The sequence below is a fragment of the Xiphophorus maculatus genome, chromosome 13, assembly GCF_002775205.1.
Source record: "Xiphophorus maculatus strain JP 163 A chromosome 13, X_maculatus-5.0-male, whole genome shotgun sequence".
NCBI lineage: Eukaryota > Metazoa > Chordata > Actinopteri > Cyprinodontiformes > Poeciliidae > Xiphophorus > Xiphophorus maculatus.
The window spans coordinates 11562821-11579699 of NC_036455.1; the positions used below are offsets into that span (position 1 = coordinate 11562821).

General features: G+C 38.0%; 1 protein-coding gene across 2 annotated transcripts in view; it reads right to left on the reverse strand.

Moving 5' to 3' along the window:
- Nucleotides 1-632: 632 nt before the first annotated feature.
- LOC102220817 (protein shisa-7-like) overlaps nt 633-16879 on the reverse strand; it is a 39394-nt gene continuing 23147 nt past the window's right edge. Inside the window, exons 6-9 of one of the 2 annotated variants that reach the window (XM_005808185.2) lie at nt 16378-16446; nt 11945-12172; nt 5728-6109; nt 633-4973 (exon numbers count right to left, since the gene is read on the reverse strand). In XM_005808185.2, the coding sequence (XP_005808242.1) occupies nt 4517-4973; nt 5728-6109; nt 11945-12172; nt 16378-16446 (1136 nt within the window). In that variant the 3' untranslated portion in view covers nt 633-4516. The remainder of the gene's footprint in view (nt 4974-5727; nt 6110-11944; nt 12173-16377; nt 16447-16879) is intronic. The other variant, XM_023345009.1, reaches the window with a different exon arrangement.

The following is a 16879-nucleotide window of genomic DNA, read 5'->3' on the forward strand; positions in this document are numbered from 1 at the left end:
AAAGTGCATTGAAATTGTTTTTTTTAAATGTTTTATGCTAATTAATAAACAGAACTGAAGCTGAATTGAACAACCCAGTATGATGTGGCTGTCATCCGTATTGCTGCGTTAGATTTCTGCTGGAAGTCAGAGCTTGGTTCTCTTTCTATGGGATTTTCACTCTTCTGCTCAGGAATACAACAGAAATGCTGATACTCTGTGAAAGTTGGAGGTTGCATACTGGATAAAGAAAGACAAAAAAATTACATTGCAAATATGCAATATAATTCAGCCCTGTTAAGATGGGGAAAAAGCAGTAAGAAAGAAGCAGACTGTTCCAACATAATTTAAAATGTTTTATGTTGAGCAAAAATATTGTTTAATTCTGAAACAAAAATGCAAGTCAATCTTTTTTTTAATCTTAGTTGAACAAGCCATTTTTCAAAATAACAAATTTACATGGAGCCTTAAACCAAAGTAAATGAAAATCAGAATTTTTCATTTTCATTTAAACGCCTTTGCCTTAGTTACCTTTTTTATTTTGAGTGTGCAATATTCTTCCTCTTTCCTGCTGTACATTGCCCAGCTGTAAAACTGTAAAGATTTTTTTTCCTAATGTAAAACATACTTTGAATCATTACAGACAAATTAGATTCAGTTGGATAATTTTTTATTATCATTTAAACAGTATGATTTCTACAAATGCAAGAATTTCTCACCAATAACAAAAGGGTTGCACATCTGTGAGACCGTTGTTGGGATATTCTTGGAAATAGACATATAAGGGAATGTTCTAAATAATTTATCATACAGTTTGAGGTATGCAGAGTAGCTTTGAGAATACAAATATGCCCATGCCTCCCCTCCCCCCATGTGGTTAACACACTCACACATAGATACAGGCACACAGCTTCATCAGGGGAACTGTTAACTCAACATGGAGTACAACAGTAAACAACCTTTGAAATTATGAGGAGAAATGAGTGAGACATCAAAAGATTGAATTCATATTTCATTGATTTTTACTCTCAGTTTTTTTAAAAAGCAACTAAGGCAAGACACAACATATTCTTTTCAGTGACAGCAGTTGTTGCTTAAAAACATTTAAATTAGGTCTGATCCCCCTGCAAGAACTGCAACTTTTTTTTCAAACTTCTATGCCCTTAAAATTCTGTAAAAATGAGCACGTAGGAAGAAGCTGCATTAAAAACCTAATCTGTCAAACATCAGCGACAAACTGATGAACCATGCGATAAATCAATGCACTCGGCTATTACAGGTCCCTATAACTGCCATTACTTATCACCATATAAGTCTTTAAAAATGTACATTTTGAAATGTTTAAAAAGTCCTTGCTTTGGTGAACACAGCTCAAATTGAAGGGGTGGGAGTGATCAATGTCCCTCTTAAAAAACAGTGACATTAAAAGGGACAAAAACGGAAGACCAAAAAAAGCACAAGCAGGCTGATATGAACAACAATTGTATTTTGGATCGAAGTATCATCTTCGTGATCGATTTCAGTCAAAATGAGTGTCAGCATTCCTATAACAAAAATGACAGGGATTCTAACACACGGGTACGTAAATTTTAAACAGATGCATGTGCAATTAGGTACATACACGCCATGACATCGTAAGTCAGCAGTATGACATCTCTAACACTGGCTGCTGACATCATCATGCGGTCCGTCTTTTCTCCATGATTGCATCGGCTCTTTTTTGTTCCCGTGATTACAACGGTTTTGCTTTTGTTTTTATGAGTTTTTTTTTTTCAACTCTACTAAAAAGTTGTAAAATTGAAATTTCTTTCAGGCATATACATTAAAATTCACAGAGATTAAAAAAATAAATACATGTTTAAAAGAAGAGATCATGATAAGAGTGCTCACTTTCTCATTTGGGGAGGTCAGGTTTTTCTTCTTTTTTTTTTTCCTTTTAAAATCAAACCGTTAACACATGAGAACATAACATAGAACACTACAAGTGGCTGGCAGGAAGCATCACTCAATCAGTGGTATCAGTCTTTATCAAAGTATAACTTCACTATGAAAAAGAAACCCAGCCAGTATGGCCAGAAGGTCCATCTTATCGGCAGAGAAACAAACAAAAATCCAAAAATATGACATCTTTATGGAAAGCTTCCTCCCCCATAGCAATATTCAACAAAATTATATTTTTACACAAAGTTTTTTTTGCAGAAATCCCCTGCATGTTTCTTTTCTCTTTACACGTGAAGAAATCTGTGAAAATAAGCACGAGCATGCCTCCCGACAGATACAAGAGATGAAAATGAGACGCAGACACTGTTTAGAGCACAGACACACAAAGATAAATTCAGTTTAGCCCTTAGTGTGAAGTGTCCATTGTTCCCCCGCCTCGAACCCGTCTGCCTTCCTTCCCTTGGTGCGAGGTGAGCAGCTGAACTTGCAGGAAGCGTGTGGCGTCTCGGACGAACGGGAGGGTCTGTTCTATGCCAGTGCACTGCAAAAAGAAGCCCTCGACTTTACAAGTTACTTGTGAAAAGTTTGAAACATGTCCGGGGGATGTTTATTCACAGATCGGTTCCTTTTAATGAGAGGTCTAATTCAAAACATTCTCACTATTACGTTTCATAAATGTCGTACACTCACTAGAATCCACTGTACAAGGCTTTAAGTTAGCTTAAAACATGGTTACATACTGAATGGTAATTTCAGGGCCCAGTCACACAGGCATCACTGAATTTGTTTAAGTACCTGTAATAATTTCAGACTCCATCTATGCTGCTACAAGTATTTCACTTGATATGTTGCGGAAAAAAACGTTTTTTTTAAAGAGCTTTTTTAAAATTCTCAGTCCAAATAAGAAATTTACTTTATCAAAAAAAAGAAAGAAAAGAAATCCCAGACTGGACCAATAGGTGCCAGTATTGCTTACATTTTAAAAAACATAATACGAAAGGAAGAACAATGTGAGGTGGATATTGATCATTTTACACTTATGTAACTTTTACAGCTCACTTTACACCCGACTTTTTGCGATTAAAAGAAAACATGTCCAACAAATGATTTTTTTGCGTGATTTCATACGTCTTTTAGGAGTTGATGCATACCTGCTTTGACCAGTGGTGATTTAAAGTAATTTTCTATAATTTACTTTTAGTCTAAAAGACACAAAGGTTGTCATATGATATTCTAAACATGTTTTTATCCTGTTCAATTAAATACAGCAAAATTAAAAACTCAGTTCTTGGGCTCATGAATGCATCAACATACAACATGCAAACATTAGATAAAATTTAGGGAAAGATTTGATTAGTATAATTGAGGATCATCTTGTATTTTTCATTTGGAGTAAAAACTACTACGTGTAACATGTTTTCTATTTGTTACATGTAATTGTTAAATTTAAAAAAAGTCTACATAAAATTATCTTCCATTTGTTAAAGTCCCGAAATTGAACATGAAAACTGTGAGAATGAAACAAAAACTGTGAATTGGCACTAGCCGGTCAAATTATGATCCGTGCATCTTAATCATGTGACTGAGATTTATTGGAAACAAGAAGAGAATGAAACATAATGAACATAAAATAAACATGGCAGAAAAACCTATTAAAATTTTTCAGACAACTGATATTTTACTTTTTGACGTGAGACTTGATTTATTAAAAAGGTGAAGTATTTATTTGGGACACTGGCTTGATTTTGTTGTTTTGTTGTGAAGTGCTGGTGTGACTGGGCCTTTGTGGCAGCAGCATGAGTCGACTGTGTTGTTTTTATTTCTAAATTTCTAGTCTTGAATTACTGAAGCTGTAAAGTTGTTGTCAGTTGTTGTCAGATGACAGTTAACTGCACTTGGCTCGAGTGATTCAGCAGTTTTACATTAATAGTCCAATCACAACTACAGAAAGCGATGATCGTCTAATCCAGCCTTTAAGTTACAAACCGGCTGGCTTTGAGGATAAATACGTGTTTAACTAAGTATACACAAAATCCTACAGGGCTCAGTCATGTTAATGTAATCAATATCGAGTTATTTTCATACAAAAGTAACTTGTTTGGTTCTAAATATTGTTATAAATACAACAACAAGCAAACCTGTCCCTCTCCAGGCTCGGTGCTCTTCACCATCCACAGTGGATTCAACGACAGATGAATTTCTGCCAGAGCACTCGAGGACTCGGAGGACAGTGCAATAAAACTCAAGGACTACTCAACAACTCAGTGGATATCCTTCAATAAAAGTCACAGCGAATACCCAGCAGCCTCTGAGTTGCATTTTTTGCTCTTTTTATGAGGATTTTTTTTTCCTTCCTTTTGCGAAGAATGGCTGAATATTCTCTTTTTCAAAACATAAAGTGACAAGAGGAATATCGGTTGGCTTTACTAACATGAATGGTGTCATCAACCATTGTTTTTTGGGGAGAATTTTTTTTAAAGGTTGAGCAGCCAGCTGGGGTTAAACTCATTTCTGTTTCTTCTTCATCTCAATTCTTTATTCTTCCGCTGATTGGTTCCTCTCCTCATTCTTCACCTGTCCTTCTCCTCTCCTTCTCTCACACCGTCACCTCGTTCTTACTTCCAGTCCGCAATCCCTGCCCTCCTCCGCCTCCGGGGATGAAGTGAAGCTGTTCGATGGTGTTCTGCCTTTTGTTGGCAAAAGCCATGCGTCGGGCGCTGGGCTGGCCTCCGATTATCCCCGCTCCTCCTCCGCTATGGCCCCCGTGGGAGTCCCAGCCGCCGTGCATCCCCATCACGGGCACAGCTGTGGAGCCGCGCTCGTGGTCGTGGCCTGATGTCGGGTGGGAGTTCATCTTGATCATGTGGTGGCGGTCCATGGACGGCGTGGCACAGATGTTCTGCTGCGACTGGGCCTTTTGGTGGTGGCTCAGTCGGCCCATGGTGGGAACCATCCCGCTCCCCCCCCCTCTCTCCATCGTTCCCATCGGCAGACCCATCGTCATCAGGCGATCCTCCAGACGGTCCGGAGAGATGAGGAGACGCTCATGAGACCTGAAAGCAGAGCGCCATTTAATTTGACTATAAACATGGCCAGGAAAACATACAGTGCCTCGTCCTTCTAATTTCTTTCCATGGAGGAAAGAAATTAGAAATTTGATGAGTGAATCAGTTTTTTTTTTATCACATGGATGTTTTTATTAAATGAAATGCATCAGACTTATAGGCGCAACAATTTCTCAAAAAACGGGATTATTGAGTTTATTGCATAATAATGTAGATGTTAAAATACATGTAATTAATTAATCAGCATTAATGCGATAAAGTTCCAATCGTATCCTTTATATATTTAATATTGGTTAATATCGGTTATCAGACAGATAACCAATGTTGCATATTTCAAGATTTTACTTCTCTGACTAGAATCGAATAGAAAGAAAATACTACATTTTAAAACTTTCTTTATGAAAGCATTAATTTAGGAGTAAACACAGTTATGCAACCAGATTATTTAATCTTATTTCTTTTTTTTCCTCAAACAGATTTGTTCATTTTATCATCTTAACTGACAGGCTAAAATTTCTCTGTCTTGGAAGTCCACCGGTGTGCGTCTTCACCTTGTCAGACTTTTGAAACTTTAATGAAATCGTCTAACTCCTGCCTGATAGTTCTTACAGTCTGCTTCCCTTTGCTTTCCTTCCTCCATCCTTTCTGGATCACATCTCATTATGATCCGTCTTCCATCTTCTCTGATCTCATTTGACTCTCCAAGTTGTCAGAACTGATCATCTCCTGGCTCTAAGCTCACCTGCGGAGCGTCTGTGACGTGGAGCTCCTATTGGTATTCATCATGGCTTTATAGTACTGGTGCTGCTGGTTCTTGTTCAGGCGGGACAGGGTGTTTCCCTCCCCGAAGGCCAGCAGCTGGTCCTGGGAGCGGACGCGGCGAGGCGGCCTGTCAAAGGTGGAGCTGGTGTAGGGCGTCTGGGAGGGAAGTGGGTACGGGTTTGGGGTGGAGGTGGGGATGTGGAGGTGTGGACGGGATCCATGGAGGGGCAGGGTGCCCCTAGATCCCAGTGTGTAGTCGCCCCCCCAGGGCAGGTGGTGCTGCGAGGAGTGGAAGGAGGGTGGAGCGTTGTTGGAGCGACGTTTGTTGCTGTAATAACCCGAGTATTCATCAAGTTCTTTCTCTGTTGCATAAAAAAGGGAAAGAAAGAGAATTTGTTAAATGTAAACAAACCATTCTCTTCGATGATAGATAAGCTGATAACATCAGTTATTATCTTCAAACTGAGATTAGTTGTTTCACAGTGATCTCAGTGTGACTCATCTTATCCATGAAGTGGATGTTAAGTAAACATTAACAGCATCTAAATGCATTGTAATTTTGTTCTTTTTTTTTTTGCTAGCTTAAAAGTTTAGGCGTGGCATTTATACAGCTTTTCCAATTTAAAGCCTGGAAAAGGTTTAACAAGCAAGATGATCTGACAAAAATAATGATAAAAATATTTGTAAAGTTTTACTGTTTTGTTATACTTGTTTGAAATCACTTAACAAATTTTAATAACAAAAATCAACATGAGTAAATTCAAAGTGTGGTTTTCTTAAGACAATACAATTTGTAAAGGGAAAACAAGCAATCTAAAGCAAAATAACCAACATGACGTAATTATCCTCTCGTTAAATCATGAATTCAATGTGGTTAACCACACTGCCCAGAGAGTTCAGTTTCACAAGCCAGATCTACGCCTGACTGGTTCCAGATCCGTAGAAACGACTGGCAACATGAAGCCAACTAAAACTTCTCAAAAAGGGACACATTATGCTTTAAGTTGGTGGTCTGAAAAAGTGAGAAAAACTTAACACCATGGAAAATAACTGACTGCTTGGTATAAGCAAAGCGACTAAAGGGATCTTCCCTTTACAACTATTTTGGTCTCCAGTGACACTGACAAGAAAGGCAGAAAAAATAGAAAGTTGAAAAAGAAATTGCAGAAAAAAAGTAAAGAAGAAAAGAAATTAAAGACAAAAGTGGCAAACCTTTAGAACAAAGAATATGACGTAAAAACAATGGGGAAAGAAATGCATGGAGTGTGGCAACAGCGGGGAGGTGAAATTCTTTGAGAGCGGAGTATGGGCAGCAAACGAGGAGATGAAACGTAGATAAAAAAATTACAACGAGGCATAAGAGAATAAAACATGAGAAAAGTCCGTGTAAAAAAAGCACAAAGTAACAGAGGTTGAATGAGAAAGGACAGCATAGAGAAACAAAGTCAACAGAGACGAAAGTCTTCATTAATGGAGAAATAACAATGTTTCTGTGCTTTCTGCTCCATACCCCGAGTCCGCTTTAATCTTCAAAGTATTTCCATGGAAGCAGCTCCGCAAGAGCCAATTTAAAACCTGACCTTTAACCAGCTAGCTCTCTACCTCTTCCTCTCCTCTTGTCTTTTTTTCTCTCACCTTCTCAGGCCTCTTCCTTTCTTTCTATTTGTTCCTCTGCCTCCATCTCCCCTTAATTTCCGCCAAATGTGGAGGTTTTCAGTCTACCTTTCTTTTGCCTCATTTCCCTTTTTTCTATTCTTCCTGATGATCTCATGTCCTCACTCTGGCCTCCCTCTTCTCTCTTTGCTCGCTCTGTTTAAGGCCAAATTATCTCGAGGGTTTTTTATGCCTGGCCGCGGACAAAGAAGCCTTTATCGATGTCGTTTCTGCAGGGAAGCACATCAAAAGCAGCAGGTTTCATTCAGCAGCAGCTGAGTGGCCGTTTTTCATCCACTCTGTCATTCTGACATTTCACTCCCATCCTGAAAAAATAGTTCCACAAAAACGGTTTGATGAAAATAGGGGGGTTGTTTTGCAGAAAACCAAAAGCAATGCTTTAATTCATTGTGACAATGATTCACACTGTCTGAAGAGGTGCTATGCCAGCTAACGCTATAGATCAGTCAGTTCATGAGATCTTTACTCGCAATTAACTCACAATAAATTAACATGAATTCACATCATCTACAGTAAGTACCTTCAAATATTTTACAGTCTTGGATGACACAATCAGTTGTTAGCTAGTGCACCTCATTTGTTTCGATCTCTCCGTTTTAAATCTCTGTCTGTTCGTAAGCTTAGAAAGATGAGCAGAGAGACGTTGGAGTAGGGGTTATGATTCTTATGCATTATAATCAAAGGAATCCATCTTGTAGCATAAAAAACACTTTCCAAACACTAATTAAAGATAAAAAATATTTAATAATATATTATTTTCAAAACATTTAGCTTTATGGGACTGATAGGACAGCTACATTTTCACACTTGGGTGAATATAAATGTTTGTTTTTATCTGTAGATGTCTAAAACTATATTTTGATGTCCACGTTTGGCCCTAATAAATGGAAAATAGTCATGCAGAGAGTAAAACTCAAGATTACTGAAATTTTATACCTCATGTCCATCAGAACTAAGCAGGCACAAGAGCACACTGACACTTTACAAAGAAATTGAAAAATAAAACCTGTTTTTTTTTCTTCCAAGATTTGCCTGTTGAAAGAAATAATGTAAACAGAAGTGGATAATATGCACAGTGCAAAATCGGACAAATTCTTAGCTAATCTCTTAAAGAGTTTATTACTTAAAATCACACAGTCAGGGAATATAATCAGATTTTTTTGTGGAAGAAAAAAATATCAAGATAAATATTTTCATTGTTTGTTTCTATATGCTCATAAAATCTAAATGTACACACATATTAACCACTGTGTGACTGTTTCTGGCTAAGAAACGGCACTGTTATAGACTCATTACATGGAGTTCAAACAACAAAAATACCTCTCAGAACCCTGCTTGGTATAATTTAGCAATTTTGTGTGATTTACAGTCCCTGAGCACTGCATGCAATGCATTTTTAGTTGTTTGTTTATAAAAATTCACTTCTAAGAACAACGCTGTTTTAGATAAGTACAGTTTTGTTTTAGGTGAAACCAGTTCCATGACTTAACTCTGAAATTATATCCTTTACCCACCAGGTAAACTAATAATATTTATATAAAGCATACGTGTATATTTAAATGTGTCCACAATTTGATCCACCCTCCATTAAGCTTTGTGGCAACATTTAACATGCTATTCATTTTTCCCCACTAGCTACTGTTGTTATTTGTGGCTTTTGTTAAGATCCTTCATTGTAAAGAGTATAATCATTACCAGCCAAAATAATAGATGAAAGCAGCTTCAATAGAAGCATAAACACACCAACAGAAATGTTGTTCAATTAGAAAAATAATGACAGTGAAAGAAAAACTTATGCAAAAGTTTCTAAAAGGGAAAATATGGAGTCTATCTGATGGTTAATTGCAGGAAAGATGCTGAATATTAATAACTACTCCACACAAACCTCTGTTATAAATATGATATGTAATATATAAAAAATTTTAAGCATTATTTTTAATTGTAAGCAAATCTGAACTACACTGTAACTGCCTATAAGTCGGCATAAGCCGTATAACTATTAAACTAAAAATGGGAAAGGAAAGGCAGAGTAAAAAAAACAAGAAGAAAAAAACTAAGATGCGAATTACTGACTGGAGTCTTATTTTTGCCAGGAGTCAGATCATCGGTTGTTGAATACGAAGAGACCTTTTTTCCCTTCTGTATTTATGGAGCGTTTCCCCTTTTGACTAAATCGAAATAATAAAGAGCCTGCTCTCGATTACGCCTTCACATCATTCCAACCATGTAGCGCCGTGCTCGTTGAACACAGACTCATAAGGGTCGACCCTCATGAAGTAACCATCCGTCACAGGCCTGCAGGGCGACTCCCCTCCCCCCTGCAGTCCTCGGCCATCACAGAGTGAGTGAAGTAAAGGAAGCAACTGCCTCGAAAATCGTTTCCTCCTCATCGAAAGCAGCCAGACCTCTGCAGATGTCCCCTCCCCCATCTCTTTCCACAAGTGCCTTCTTCCACTTTCCTTTTTTTTCCCCCGAATGACCTCTGCATCAGCATCTTCCTTTATCTTCTACCTTCATACTGTATCGTCACTCTCCCTGACAGCGCCTCTAAAATCCCCCTCTACTCTCTCTCTTCTGATCAACCCTTCTCTCTAAATTCACTCGTTCACCCTTTTCACTCCCATCCTTCTCATCTGTGCCACTCCCTGTTGTTAGCTTTATACTGCAGCTTTTCTTTACCACTTTCAGTCAAGCTTTCTGTCATTTCTTGACATAAATCTTCCTGGAATGATCCACAAAGAATGCAGCAGATTTCATAGCAGGATGATCAACAAAGCTGCTGACCTACAGTAAATGGGACTTTTATATAACCTGTTTTGCATCCATAAATCAGTACATTTATAGTACGCCGAGATGTACTCCCAACACTGGCAAATAATGGAGCGCATTATACCAGCAAGCAAGAACGAGTAAAACGAAGCAAAAGCGCCCACGTTGCTCTTTTCCACTTGTTCTGACAGGTTAAACTCAGCATTACGGTCGGTCTGACTGATTCTGACATTTGTGCTCCCACATTCAAATCCTCTGCATGTCTCAAAAATCTCAGAGAACAACCTTCGCGTACATTTTTGCTGCTGTCTGAATTCTAGGAGGAGATTCTACGACTTTGCACTTTTTGCCACTAATCTTGCAGCATAGTGAATAATGATGATGGGGAAGAAAAGCTCCTATGGGAGGAGGGCATTTTTCCATCAACAAAAACACACACATATATACTCCAGTGACCACAAATAACAACCACTTGTTTTATTTTGATTTTTCATAAATTTTATATTGATGATTTTAGCCAAGCAAAAATCTTCACTAGAGTAGACAACTGTATAGTAGGACTGTTTTCATTTTGTCCTAATTGATGAATCACAGAAAGCATTATCAATTTATAAATTTCATCATTGCTTCATAGAAATCTTGAAAATAAATACAATAGCTTTTTAATAAGTTTTTGTTTACATCAAATAAATTTTTTGTCACAGAACCGTAGTCATTTTCCCAAATTTTTATTCCCAATTAACCATTCTGCTGAAATAGACTTGCATATGAGGAAACATAATATAATGTGAGCTTTGTCTGAATAAACATTTCAAACTGTCTGACCAACAGGTGGTGCAACACGAGCAAAAAACAAACTTTTAAGGGAAGTTCGAGATGTGCACAGAAAGCAGCTGAAACATTGCTCATTAAATTTTATGGCGTTCACAGCAAAGTGCCAAGTTTATGAACCAGGAAAAGAATGTTTCATGTAAATTCTGTCCGCACAGCATTAACTGGAACGGCATTTAAACGTAACAAGCAGAATTAACAAGGAATCTTAAGAAAACAGAGTTAACTTACTGGCTTTAGAATAGCACTTTGGCAAGTTGCTCTGCATGAAAATATAAATATTGAAATGTTTCTGAATTAATTTTACTAACAGAAATGAAAGAGACAGAATTAGTAAACACAAAATACTGTCTTATTCATAGAGGGCAGAAAAAGCAAACCAAAGTGATCTTGTATGAGAAAGTAATAATGAGACTCCTAGAAAAGGTTAACCACTATTCCCTTTTTCTACATTTATGGATAAAATCTCACATTGTGGTGAAATGGCTTTGTACTCCTTTCTAGGTTGACAGATATTAATGACTTTATTTAAAGATTCTGTGTTGCCTTTTGAGATCTTTATCCCTACTTCACATTACCAGACGTTAAAGTGATTTGTTAAAGTGATTTCTTCACTCTAGTGATCAGACAGTAAAAAAGCCTGAGTTTCTCTAGTGAAGCTGATGCAAAACTCTGGTGAAAATAAACTTAATTTATTTGTTAAGGGGGCTAATTATATTTTCACATAAGCCTAGTTGGGTTTAGATAATGTTTTTATTTCCTTATAAAATCAAATAATTTGAAGACTTTGTATTTATTCTTTCCTTATCAGATATTAATGTCTGAATGATTATCTGAAATACTTACTGTAAGTGTGTGAAATGTCCAAAACAGAAGTAGTAGTTTTAATTAGCATTTCATATGAGAAACAAATAATAACTCACCCAGTTTTTTCAGGGAGCTGTAGCGGCTGAGTTCTGGTTTCATCACCGCCTCGTAGGACGGGGGCAGCTGCGCCAGGTTGTGGAAGGAGTGGGAGAAAGACGGGTGGCTGCTGTTGTGTCTCATGCTCCCGGTGTGGATGCCGACCCCTCCCGTACCTTTACCACTTCCTGAAATCAGGCTGGGCCCAGACGACAGCTGGGAGGTGTTGTTCAAACGAGGTCCGCGCTCTGAGGAAAGACAGGAAGAGATGGACAGGAGGAAGAAACAAAAAAGAAGCAAGTTAGAGATTAAAAAAGATTGGATATGAATATGAAAAATATAATGAATGGAAGGAGAGTAGAAGGAAAACAATGAGGTGAGAGTTCAGGAAGAGTAAAACCCCTTAGGCTTTTATCATGTTACAAATAGAAACATCAATGTAATTTTTTGGGTTCTTACATGACAGAAACACAAAGTAGTGCATAACTATAAAGCAAAAGAAAAAATATACACAATTTTCAACATATAAGTTATTTTAAAAATCCTAAAACATCAATCTCTCAAAGAAATCTTATCTAAATATATGGCCATCCTTAGAGAAAGAAAGAAAGGATGAAAAAACATTTATGGGTGCCAGTAAATATGTGAATGAAAGTGCTCATCTAAAACTTTTTGTGGAACAAAAACGCCATCCACAACCAGAAACATGGTGGCAGCATCATGCTGTGGGAGAGGGGTAGAAATACACACCCCGAAACCTGGAGGACAAAGCTTCTACATGTACAATAGCTACAATAGAATGGTTTAGGTCAAAGCATGTGTTATGATGGCCCAGTCAAAGTCCAGAATTAAATATGACATATGAAAATTAACGCTAACTAATGCTCTCTATCCAGTCTGACTGAGTTTGAGCTATAAAGAAAAACGGACCAAAATGTTTTAATTTCAATCGCAAGACATGCAAAACTGGTACAGACGCATCACAAAAGACTACAAAGTAATGACTCAACAGAGATACACACCGCACTTTTAACATTTTTTTTCTTTTATTCACTGTTACTACTTTGTGTCTGTTGCAAAAATCCCAATAAAATTAATTCAAGGTTTTGGTTGTAACATAGTTAAATTTTTAAATAACCTAGGGGTAAAGATTTTTAAAAGGAACTCTAAGAGGTAATGAAATGAATATGTTTAAAAGGTAGAGAAAATAAAAAAATGGAAAAAAATACAATATAATATTAACAAGAAGCAAAAAAGAAGTAAATAAACAAAGGAAAGGGAAGATTGAACAAAGGAAGAATCTACAAGCTGGGTAACTATCAGTGAACACAGGAAGTGTCTCTTAGCTCCATGGCGACCATCTATAAATACAACTCTGTACTGCTCATCTAAGACTGCAACACCAACATATCAGCCACATATAAATACACAGAAACACACTGATGGCTTCAGGAGGAATCTTAGTGCACATACAGTCACATTTATGCAAAGTGCAAAAGCAGCACATAGATCAGTAAACACAGAAATGACTTGTCTTATGTGAGGTTAGCAACATGGAGGAGGAGGAGAGGGGGGCATAGATGCCTGCTTTGCAGCATGTACACTGATATCAGTTATGTCATAAAGTATACAAACACATTCATATATGCTGCAAACAGCAGAGAGACAGAGCTGTAAATGAGCCAACATGTGGGTGCACTCAGCAGGGACCTCACATGTGGATTCAAACAGAGACAAAGGCTCAGATCTTCAATCAGAAACATGCCCATCAGTCACCATCATCCAAACGGGGATCAGAAATGTTGGATCTATCAGGAGAGACAAAGAGAAACTACACCTCTGGGAGTGAGAGCGGGAAAAACTGGAGAACAACAATTAAAGGTTGCATAACGTGGCCATTTACTGTTTCCTGTCTTCAATACAGACACTAGCAGAGTTCATTCAGGGTGGGAACGGTTATGGGCTGCGATCTTGTTAAGATAACTGCAGGACATATACTGGTCATTGACCATTGACAGTAATGGGCTTTAATGGCCAATGATGTCTCTGTTAAGTGCCACCCAGGGAACACACACCACATCGACCTCTGTACTCGTTACACACATACACACGCACATATATTGTGTGAAAAAGCAATGCTAGTTCTGCGATAGTTTTAGTTTAAAGCTGGAAGTGAACATGATGAAGGCTGATAGAGAAAGCAAGCAGAAAGTATCAAGTACTGAACATAACATACTGTGTTTATGTACCAGCATACAACTTAACGCAAAGATGACCATGTGTGTTCTTGTGTGTTTGTATATGTACAAAGAATCTTTATGGAAATCTTCTCAGATTTGTTCATTTTATGTGATGCAGGAAACCACTTCACTGAACTCCCCTCTGCACTGCCGCCTTTCCAACTCCAGATGGTATCCACTAAATACTAACAGAATTAGATTAACCACTTTGGGGTGAGAGAAAAAACATCTGTGCATGGGAAATGAGCTTTTTTATTTATTTTTTTACAATTATTACACATCTTTAAGTAATCCAAAATGGGTTTTCTAGATGTCAGTTGTCTGAAAAAGAAATCCCTTCTAGTTTATGATTTATTAGCCAAGTTATTGTTTTTTTTATTGATGTTCTTCTAAGCAAATATAGAATTGCCATCAAAAGTTTACATTTATCATCATGGCAATAAATGTCATTAGTTCTGGGGAAAATTCTAAAACATTATAATGATCAAACATAACACTTTACCGAGTTTTATAAACAAGAATTGATTGCTTGATTTAAATTTGTGGACTGAAAAGGCCCTGACAAATAAAACATGATGCTGACAGAAAACCTTCAAGCTTGGCAGAAATTAGAAAAATCTGGGGAATAGTTTTGAGATCTGAGCCAAAAAGACAGAAAGACAAGTATTGTGGCCAAGAAACAGCAGTGAAGCATGTAGATACTGTAGAATGCTAGAGGGCTGCTAACAGTGGTACTGGGGCGTTGCACAAAGTAAGGCAATACTCAAAAACTTTCAGTCACGTCAAGATCTGACATCATTCAAAACTTGTAGATTGTTATTATAATATATATTGTTGTTATAAGCTGAGTTAGGGCCAATTCAATACCACTTAGGTTTAATATTATAAGGTCTTATCACCTTGAAAGATGGATGTTTTTAATAAAAACCTATGATTTGGCCAGAACTGTACAACTACTGTGTCTTTTTCTTACACAATTAAGTCATTTTGCAATGATGTGCAACTTGTATAAGGACTTTTACCTTCAGAGTAGATAAAATGTATCACATTTTTCAGGGGGTATAAATATCAGGTCGGTATACATAGAAATTGGGAAAAAGTTCAATATGTGACTCTAATAAAGTGGCTGTTAAAATGGAAAAACAAGAAGAATCCATCAAAAAAAAGAAAGAAACAAGCCAAAGAGAGAAGAGGTCATGTAATGGAACATGACTAAAGAGGACAAACGATCCAATCAAGGTTTAAAAGCTCTAAAACCACAAATGTCTGATCATTAGAGGACATTAATGAGCTAAAATCCGGAAGGTGTTTGAAAGATTTTTCTGTTAAATTCAGTGTCTCTTCCTGATATCCATTAACCCAAATTAAAGCCAGTGCAACAAATGATAGACGTTCCCAAGCTTTGATTCTAAATGTAACCTAAAACATCAATTACTTTTAGTTTTCTTTCACTAATGAACGCCATCAATGTAACATCTGTAGGCAAAGCTGGCTCTAATCACTGCAGATGCCTTCTTGTGTAATTCATTCCAGAGGAAACGCATGTAGGTGTAGACGCTCAGAATAACTCGCACTAAAACTTAAAAAGTTCTGTGGAAATCACTCTGATCTCTTTACCATCCGATCACCATGGTAACCACATCCTACAGATCCTTCATCAGCGTTACTTTACATTCAGAAGTAGCTCATTTCCTTTCATGGACGTAAGTTGACATCAGTGGACATCAGTTGGGTTTTTTTTAGATAAACGACTAGCATTGCTTTTTATTTTCTTGGTGCAAAGCTGGGAGAAACAGAGAGCCGCTCTGTTCGCAGCAAACCCTCCTCTCATGTTCGGTGTCAGCTGTAAGCGCACTCACACGTCACTGTGGCACAGAGAGATAACAAAAAAAAAGAGAGAAGAACAAGCACATTTGGAAGCAGGCTTGTGGTGGTAGTGGGTGACGAGAGGTGGGCAGACAGACTTGCAGTAAAGCCAGGGCAGGCCAGACAACTTTAAGCTCACGCTCTTATGAACAACGTGCCAATTTCAACACAGCTTCCACACAGAGAAGCCACACACAGACACAGTGTTGAGACTGGCGCAGCTGTTTTAAGAGCGCGCTCCGGCAGGCTAACAGAGACAGACGAACAGGGTGGTGGGGAGGCCGTGGGTCCGGCCGGCAGCTCGCCGCCGCCCGCGCTGGACTCGCGCTGCTAACCACGAGGCTTACCGATGGTAGCAGAGTGTTTGGGGCTGGAGGCAGACCCCTGCTGGTTAAAAGGGTGGTGCAAGTTCCCAGCTGCAGAGAGAGCAGAGCCAACAAACTGATGGACGACCACTCGAGAGACAGAGAGCGTGTGTCGCGTAAGCATTTGTGTCAGTAAAGAGACAGAGAGGGACAGAGACAGCAGAGAGAGGAGAAATGGACAGGAAGGAGAAAACAGCATTCCCGCCAGGAATTATATTTCTGTCTGTTTCATTTGTTTTAAGGTCTGAATTTTGCACCAAGCTTAATTCAACTGCTAAGTCAGCAAAATATACATACAAAATGACTTAGGAGCTTTGTTTAGCTTCTCTAACAGAAGGTTTGACAATTATCTCCACAGTATTTTCTGCAGAACAATCCAAATCATGGAGAGAATGAAAGAAAATCAGAGGAAGAGAAAGAGAGTGAAGAGCAAAGGGAGAATATTGGTTAATTCATTTATTTTCTCTGCAACTTTGAGCTTTCT